The 8,562-nt window shown below is 58.4% G+C and overlaps 1 protein-coding gene across 1 annotated transcript in view; it reads left to right on the forward strand.

The window, feature by feature from the left end:
- The window catches only part of LIN28A (lin-28 homolog A (C. elegans)), a 17,501-nt gene that overhangs the window by 4,151 nt on the left and 4,788 nt on the right, over nt 1-8,562 (forward strand). Inside the window, exon 4 of the mRNA XM_014948616.1 lies at nt 778-956. Coding sequence (XP_014804102.1) covers nt 778-956 — 179 coding nt within the window. The remainder of the gene's footprint in view (nt 1-777; nt 957-8,562) is intronic.

The raw sequence follows: 8,562 nt of genomic DNA on the forward strand, positions 1-8,562 counted from the left end.
CAGCCTAGGCTCCGCGATTAATAATAACGGCGGCACAGCCCGGCCGGGGGGTGGGTGGGCACAGGGACCCCCCCTCATCCCGACCCCAAGCCCCAGCAGCGAGGCCAGGCCCGGCGTGGGTTTGCTCCCCCGCTGCAGCTCTGGGGGAGTTTGAGGAGGGGGCAAATTTATTTAATTCATTTAATTTATCTAATTTATTTTATTTATTTTTTTTTCCACCCCCTCCTCCTCCCCAACCCAAGGATGAGCCCAGAAGTTTGGGGCAGGGGAGAGAATTTAATTTCTCCAGCGTGGCTTGCTGGGGGTAGGGGAATTTCCAGTTGGTATTTTGAGGGTGTTTTTTCCCTTTTTTGTATGTTTTGTATTTTTTTCGTTTTTAGCTTTTTGGGTTCAGTGGGGGTGGGTTTTTTTGTTTGTTTGTTTTTTTTAAATTATTATTTTTGACGTTTTTGAAGGGGAGAATGGATTTAAGGCTCCCACCCCACGCACCCTTCGGGTCGTGCCGGCAGGAGCTGCCTTCCTTTCCCCCCACTTTTGGGGTGATCCCCACGCACACATGGAGGCAGAGCTGCCTGCTCTGTTTGGGATTGGGGGGTTTTGGGTTTTTTTGGTTGAGTTTTTGGGGGTTTTTTATTTATTTTACCTTTTTTTTCAACCTAGAGAACCCCAGCAGGATTTGAGGCTCCTGCTGTGGGTTGCCTGGCTGGGCTGTGGGGTGGCTGGGTTGGGGAGGGGACCCCCGTGGGGTGCTCAGTGGCTCGGTGGGTTTCTCCCCAGGTGCGAAGCCGGGTGAGGAGCCGGCAGGAGACTCCCCCAAAGCTGAGAACGAGCCCCAACCTCTGCACGGCTCCGGCATCTGTAAGTGGTTCAACGTCCGCATGGGCTTCGGGTTCCTCTCCATGACCGCCAAGGGCGGCGCGACGCTGGACTCGCCCGTCGATGTCTTCGTGCACCAGGTACGTGGCCGGGATCCCTCCTGATGATTTGGGGAGGGAAAAGGGGTGCAGCTCTTAGCATCCCCCCCGAGGGAGGATGCAAAGTGGGATGGGAACCCCCATGCTTCCTCTACACGATGCCGTTGTTCCCCCCCATCCCCGTCCGGTGATGCCCAAGTCTCCCGGGTTTGGGTTCGTTTCCCCACCTTTCGGGTGGCGAAGGGCAGGCAGAGGGACTTGCCCCACCGTAGCCCGTGGCTCCTCTCCGGGGATCCATGCTGTAAACTGATCCCCAGGCAATTTCATTTTCCCATTGTGGTTCCCTGGGGAGTCCCATGGGGCCGGATCCAGGGGAGCAGGTGCCCGCGGGGCGAAGCGGGACGTGCCAGAGCGGGGATGCTGCCCACCCCATGGAGAAGACCTTTATTTTTTTTTTCCCTGGGGACAGGCTCCTGGGAGCCTCGAGCCAGAAAAGGATGCGGGATTGGGTTTTTCCCCAACTGGTGGCTCATCCTTTGGAGGGGGTGTCTCTGCCCAGACCCCTTGTTTTGGCTGTGGCTGGCACAAAGGCGGGCAGGGTCGTGTCCGTGGATCCTGTAGGATGGTGACAGCCTCGTGTCCGGATTTGACCCACAGACACATCGCTGAGGGGGAAGCCCCACGCCCGGCAGTGACCCTGCAGTGAGGGAAGTTGTGGATTTGAGGCTGTGGCTGTTTGAACTCCCCCGGGCTGGCGGGGGAGGATCTGGATCTGCCGGGGGGACCCCATTTAGGAGCTGGGGTGTGGAGATGGTGGCCAAATCGGAGCCAGCGTTGGGGGGGGGGAGATGTGGGGCTCAGCGCCGGCTTGTGCGGAAAGGGGTCTGTGTGATAAGGGTGGGCTGTGGAAAGCAACAGCTCTAAGGGATGGGGAGCACAAATGAAGGGGGTTTTGGCATCTCTGGAGCAAACAGGAGTGTGTTTGTGGGTACAGCAGCCACACAGGATTTGGGTCGAGGTAGTGCTGCCTCCGGGGACCCCCTGGACCCACCGGCGTTGGGGGCTGCTGCTCTCCACGGGCTCAAATCCCCCAAATTAGGGTCCGTCCTGCAGTTTGCTGATGGGCTGGGGGTGCAGGACTGTTCTTCTGGCTGTGGGGGCTCCCGGGGATCTCTCCCTCCCTGTCCCTGCTGCTCCAGGCAGGGCTCCGGCCGTTTGGCAAGGGAATGATGACCAGGGAAGAAGAAAATCCCTTCTCCTTCGGCTGCAGCGTGGTGAAAGCACCTTGGTAGGAGCCAGAAACAGGCTTTGGAGGTGAAGGCTCCAAATCAGCCGGGGAAAATCAAGACCCTGGTGCCGGGAGAGAGCAAATGGGGTTTTTGCATCTCAATGTAGCACAGCGGGACCCAGAGCCCGTGGGGAGAAGCCTCTCACCCTCCCTCCCTCCCTTCCCTCTCCCCGGGGTTTATTGCCCCCAGACAGTCTGGTTTCCTGATTGCTCTTGCTCACATTCCTGCAGGAAAAGAGAATTAGTCGGGGTGTCTCTGCCGGGAGCATCCCACCAGCTGGGGAGAGGTGCAGCCCCCCCCCGACCCCCGTTTGCTGGGGCTGGGGCAGCCATGGGGCGCACAGGGTTTGCTGCATTGGGGAAATACAATGAATGTTGGGTAAAAGAGGGTGATTTTTGCGTTGAAGAGAGGCAATGTGTGTGTTTGTGTGGCTCCTTGCTGCAGCCAGCAGCTCCCAGCGCCGGGTTTTTCGCTGCCAGGAGCAGGGGGTTTTTGGGCTGATGCCGAATTTTTCTCCTCCAGGTTGGGCTTTGCCTCCTGCCCCACTCTCTGGTGGCACAAAGTTGCTGTCGCCTGCAGCATGGGGCAGCCATGGGGTGCACAGGGTTTGCTGCATTGGGGAAATACAATGAATGTTGGGTAAAAGAGGGTGATTTTTGCGTTGAAGAGAGGCAATGTGTGTGTTTGTGTGGCTCCTTGCTGCAGCCAGCAGCTCCCAGCGCCGGGTTTTTCGCTGCCAGGAGCAGGGGGTTTTTGGGCTGATGCCGAATTTTTCTCCTCCAGGTTGGGCTTTGCCTCCTGCCCCACTCTCTGGTGGCACAAAGTTGCTGTCGCCTGCAGCAAAACAGCCAGGGCTGATGCTCTCCCATCACAGAGCATCCCGGCCCCTCCTTGGAGAGGGACCAAATTCATGCTCCCAACCCTCCTCGCTGCTTTTGGGTGGTTTGAGGGGAAAAGGGCACTTCTAGTGATGCTCTCCCCATCCTGGTGCTTCCCGAGAGCCCCGGTCCCCAGGGAGGGGGTCAGGTCTGGGAGGGCAAAAGCCAGCACCATCCTGGGGGGACAAGACAGAGGATTTGGGGTGCTGCATCCAGCACCCACCACCCACACCTCACTGGGTGCCCCAAACCAGCCATCGGGGTTTAACACCACAGAGCCCCCCATAACCCGCTCCTTCCCCTCTTCATTTACATATGTGAATGATGACCCACAGGAAGTAATTGTGGGAGAAAGAAGGGAATTGGCCTCTTTAGATCTATTAAATCACTTTATTACAGGAACCAGGTCTGAATGGCCCTTCTCTGCAGGGAGCGCGTCTCCATCTCCCTCTCCCTTTATCTGATCACAAAGAGATTAAAATCTCGGCAGGACAGGAGACTAACAGGGCTCCTCGGGGCTGCCTTTCCCTCGCATTGTGAGCTAAAAATGGGGCATTTGGGTTCAAATGCCTCCCCTGGACACTGGAGATGGATTCATTTGAGGGCTGTGAGGAGACAGGGGGGGATGAAGTACGGAGGAGCCTTGTCCCGGGGGAGACGAAGGGCTGAGCAGCACCGGTGGAAGGGTGGGGGGTCTTGATGTGGCAGAAATCAGGCTGGTGCTGGGGAAGACCCCAAAGCTGGTGGTGGTCCCCTGGGGATGTGGCTCCTGGGCTCGCCCCACGGCTCTGGGCATCACTTCCAGGCTTGTGGGGCTGCTGGGGATGGCAACCTGGGAAAAGGGAGAGGAGAAAATCTGGGTTTGGCTCATCCCAATCATCCCAGTTCAGCGTGGCTGGCATGGAGTAGGAGAAGCATGGAGCAGGGCTGGGGTTTGCAGCCCATCCCCAAAACTGGTTCCAGTCTCCCCAGCTGAGAGGGGAAGGGGCTGCCTGGCCCTTGGGAACAGCTGCTCCAAATTGATGGGATTTGTCAACAACAGGTCTAAACCCTTGAGAAAGACCATGCGAGTTGGGGTTTGTTGATTCCTTCTCCTGATTTTTGGCCAGGAGAACTTCTGGGCACAGCTGGGACCTTGCAGCAGTCGGTGGCATCTTGGTGAAATGGTCCCACGTGGAGATGTAAGGTGATGTCCTGGTGGGGGTGTAAGGCTGTGCCCACAGTCAGACCCACTGGTGCTGGTACCTTCCACTCCTGCCCTGCCCGAGTGTCCCCCGGGTCGGTCCCCTCACGGTCCCCTGGGTGCTGATGTTTTGGGGAGCCCCACAGAGGTTGGGGTTGGTGGAGGGGCTCCATCCCTGCTCGGCTGGGCAGGGGATGGGGTGGAGGGGGATGATGGCTGCCATTTGGGCTGTGGGTTTTGACTGTCACCCCACCTGTGATGTGCCGTCCCCCTGCGCGGAGCCAGGCAAGACACGAACGTGACGTGAGGTCTTTAAAAAAAAAAAAAAACAAACCAAAAACCAAACAACAAAACCAAAACCGAGCAGGATGTGGCCGGGGGGGGGCTTTGGTTTGTGCAGAGCTGGGGTGGCAGCGAGGGGAGGGGGGGAACCCACTCAGAGCAGCGGTTCGTTAGTGAGTTGAACCCACGATGCTAATAGAGGCATGGGGCACATTTCAAAAAATATCTCTTTTTTCTGCTTTCTGGTGTGCATCGCTCCTGTGGTTGCTCTCCGGGACCAGGGTGACCCCAAAAGTGCTGGGTGGGCACCCAGGGGTGCTGCTGGGGGCAGCTGTAGGATCTGGGAGAACCAGGATTATGCTTTTCCATGGGAAAGGGGCACCCTGGGGTTGGCATCTCTGCTTTTAGGGGGAGGGATGGAGGAGCAATTTCTTCTTTGGTTTATATTTTTGTGTGTGTGTGTGGTTATTTGTTGTTGTTTTTTTTTTAATAACCACTGGAATAATTTTGCATCGCGCCGCTTGTGCGCCACGTCCTGATGGGAAATAAGTGAAAGAGAGAGGCTTTATTCCACCCCTGAAACTCCCTCAAGACGCACACAAAAAAAAAAGCCTCCTGTCTCTGTCTAAAGATTAACTGATGGCTGCAGGCACATCCCTTCCCCCAGCTCCCCCCACTCAGCCCCAGGGCGAGGGGCAGGGAGAGAAAACACCCTTAAATGGTCTCCCAGATAAAATGGCCCAAATGAATGGGATTGCTCCCGTTGGAACTGGGGAGGGCTGGGATGCAGCTGCGGGTTTGGGAAGCCCCTTTCCCTGCCGCCCCCCAGCTCCCCTGTTTTATTTTCCCGCTTAACTTGATTTTAAGAATAAGTGGGATGAAGCTGAAATCACCGACGGAAGGTGCACCGCTGCTCCCGGCCGTGCCCACGGCTTCATATGGGAGTATAAAATTAATATGCGGCAGCTAATCCTAATTAGCTGCCCCCTGGGATGCGCAGGAGGGTTTGGCACACTCAGGGTGGGGAAAAAAATCCAACGGAGGGAGCTGAAGGTGTGGATTTAGGGCTGGTAGCTGATGGATTAAACTCCCTGGTGGATACTTTTTTCCCCCCCCCCAATAATTAGTATCTAGTGTTTAATTTTGCTGGTTTATGGTGGAAAATTTTGAGCAAGGAGGAAAGTGGTTTTATTTTGGTTTTACTGAAATTGGGGGGGGAATCCTCGGGGATATTGCTGCGGATGACAGTGGGGAGACACCGGGAAGCACCGATGATGTTTCGTTAAACCCCCTGTGCTCTCCCCGCTGGAATCCCACAGCAGCACCCCCTTTATCTCTGCACCAAACCCCCGGAGAGAAGGGGGGACCCTCTTTCCTGAGCAGCATCCAATGGCCACCCACCCACACGGGGCTGAACCACAGGAGGGGACCACGGGGTGATTCCTGCTCCGAGCCCAGGGCACATGAGCCCAAAAATAGCAGCAGAGCAATCCCCGGGGCTTGAGGGAAAAGATTTACTGTGATTTGGAGAGAGGGAAGAGCTTTTCCTTAGGGATGGTTCCAGGCACAGGCTCTGAAGGGAAAGGGCTGTTTCCCTGCTGCCTCGTGGCAGGGAGCTGAGCTGGCCCTGCTGGGGCCACTTGGGTCACTGCTCTGTGGTGGCAGAGTCTGACCCTGCCCAAATCTGCTTTTGGGGGGGGTGTTGGCAAGAGGAGACCTGCTCTGCTGGAACAGGGCTCGGAGCTGGGCTGAGGCTGCCACGTCCCAGTGGGGTTTGCGATGGCATCGCCTGTGCCCCCCCAAAAAACTGGGCAAGCATCAGCCCCCTGCACACCAGTTTATTCCCAGTGCAGGAGCCGAGGAAGGGGCTGCTCTGCACTGGTTGTGCCAAACCTGAGCCCCACAGGGTGGTTGGGGGCTGGGGCTGCTCCCCCTGGGGATGTGTATCCCCCCCCTGGGATGGGTCCTTGGGGGTTGTGGTGGGGTGAAGGTGGCCAGGACACCCAGGGCTCTGCCAGGCTGCCCTGTACCCCGGCCAGGAGGGGCTGGCTGGCACAGAACGAGGAATTTTGGGGGCCAGGGATGCTGTGGCTCCAGGAGACAGGGGGGTGCAGAGGTGAATGGGGCAGCACGCTGGGCCCTGGGCACCGAGGTGGGTGCAGGCTGAGCAGAAGGGACCACAACTGGGGTACCTCCAGCCTGTGGGCAAAAGTGGGGGTGCAGTGATGGGGGCACTGGGGGCTCAGCAATTCCTGTGCCCCATGCGGCCAGGAGGGGCTGGCTGGCACAGAACGAGGAATTTTGGGGGCCAGGGATGCTGTGGCTCCAGGAGACAGGGGGGTGCAGAGGTGAATGGGGCAGCACGCTGGGCCCTGGGCACCGAGGTGGGTGCAGGCTGAGCAGAAGGGACCACAACTGGGGTACCTCCAGCCTGTGGGCAAAAGTGGGGGTGCAGTGATGGGGGCACTGGGGGCTCAGCAATTCCTGTGCCCCATGCCAGGACCTGCTGGAGGGGCTTTGCCTCCACAAAGTGGGGGAAACTGAGGCACGGGCACTGGCTGTGGGGCTGGGTTGCCCAAAATGCCCTGGGCATGGTCCTGCCGTACCCTGGCACAGCGTGGCACTGCCACTCGTCCTCCCGCAGCTGCTCTCTTAGCCCAGAGTCCCAAACTGGCTTGTTTTCCAAGGGATTTAAGTTGAAATGGCCGGGAAGAGGCGAGGTGCAGCGGCCGCTCCGCCCCAGGCCCCTCCGGACACAAAGATGGTTTGATTGAGTGGCCGGGGCTGGCTGGGAATAAACGTCCCCTTGTGTCACGCTGGGGAGGCCACGGGGACAATGGTGACCCCGGGGGCTGGCCAAACCCCTCCGGAGCCTGGCAGGGTGGGGGGTGAACCAGAACCTGGCAATTTGGGGAGAAGTGGCCGGATTTGGGGTGCTCCACAGTGACACCCCTCAGGGGAAGGGAAGGAGGTCGAACGCTGGGGGTCTGTGATGAGGGATTTGCTGGCTGGGAGGAAGAGGAGGGATGAAGGCACCCACATGCAGAAGGGGAAGGGGTGAGGGTGGGGGACACGCAGTGCCAAGGGAAGGTGGGCAGCGCATGGCCACTCATGTGCTGTAAATAACCGTGGAGCTGCTGGGGTGCAGGATGGGTGGAAAAGTGGAGGTTTTTCCCAGTGGGGTTTCTCCTGGTGAGGGTTTTTCCTGACGAGGGGGTGCCTGGGGGGGGGATGGGGGGCAGGGAGAGCTCAGGAGAAGTGGTGCTGTCTCTGCTTCTCTTCCTTGTCCCACTGGTTAACTCTGGAGCCTAATGATGACAAGCGAAACCCTTGCTGCTAGGCTATGCTTTAAACCAGTTTTATTATCAGGAGGGCAATGCTTTGTGATCCCAAACCCAGAGGGAGCCCAGGGTCACCCCACACTCCCCTGCACCAAAACAACCCTCCCCCACCCCAGACCGACCCCTTATGGGACCCGGACCCCAAAGGGGCGAGACCCAGCTCTCCTGCAGCAGGCAAGCTGGGCGCAGGGCTGATGGGCAGAGGGGCTGTGGGGGGTCAGAGGGGCAGTAGCCATGCTGGCCACCCTTCCTCCCCCCACCGTGGCCTGGAACTCCTGGAATTTGGGCAGCAGGAGCGCGGCCGCCGCCGGCCCTTTGTTCTCACTGGCCGGTGGCTCCCGGCCCTGGCCCTCCCCTGCTCTCCCCCTCATCCCCAGCATCCCTGGCTCGCTCCAATCCCCCCCTTCCTCTCTTTATTTTTTGGGGAGGGGGTGTGTGTGTGTGTGTGTGTGTGTGTGTGTGAAGGCCTGGGAAGGCTCCCGGCTTTGTGTGTGGTGTGGGACAGGGGCTCTGGGCCCCTTCCTTTCAGATGCAGGAGGTATGCAGCTAATTCAATGGGCTGCAGTTTGATTACCTATCTGATAACAGAGGAATGCCAGCAATGTGTGTGTTTTGGGAAGGGGGCAGGGGGGGGGGATGCGCAGGGACCACCAGCTACTCTGCAGCTCACATCAA

Source organism: Calidris pugnax, unplaced genomic scaffold, assembly GCF_001431845.1.
Source record: "Calidris pugnax isolate Ruff unplaced genomic scaffold, ASM143184v1 scaffold162, whole genome shotgun sequence".
Taxonomy (NCBI): Eukaryota; Metazoa; Chordata; class Aves; order Charadriiformes; family Scolopacidae; genus Calidris; species Calidris pugnax.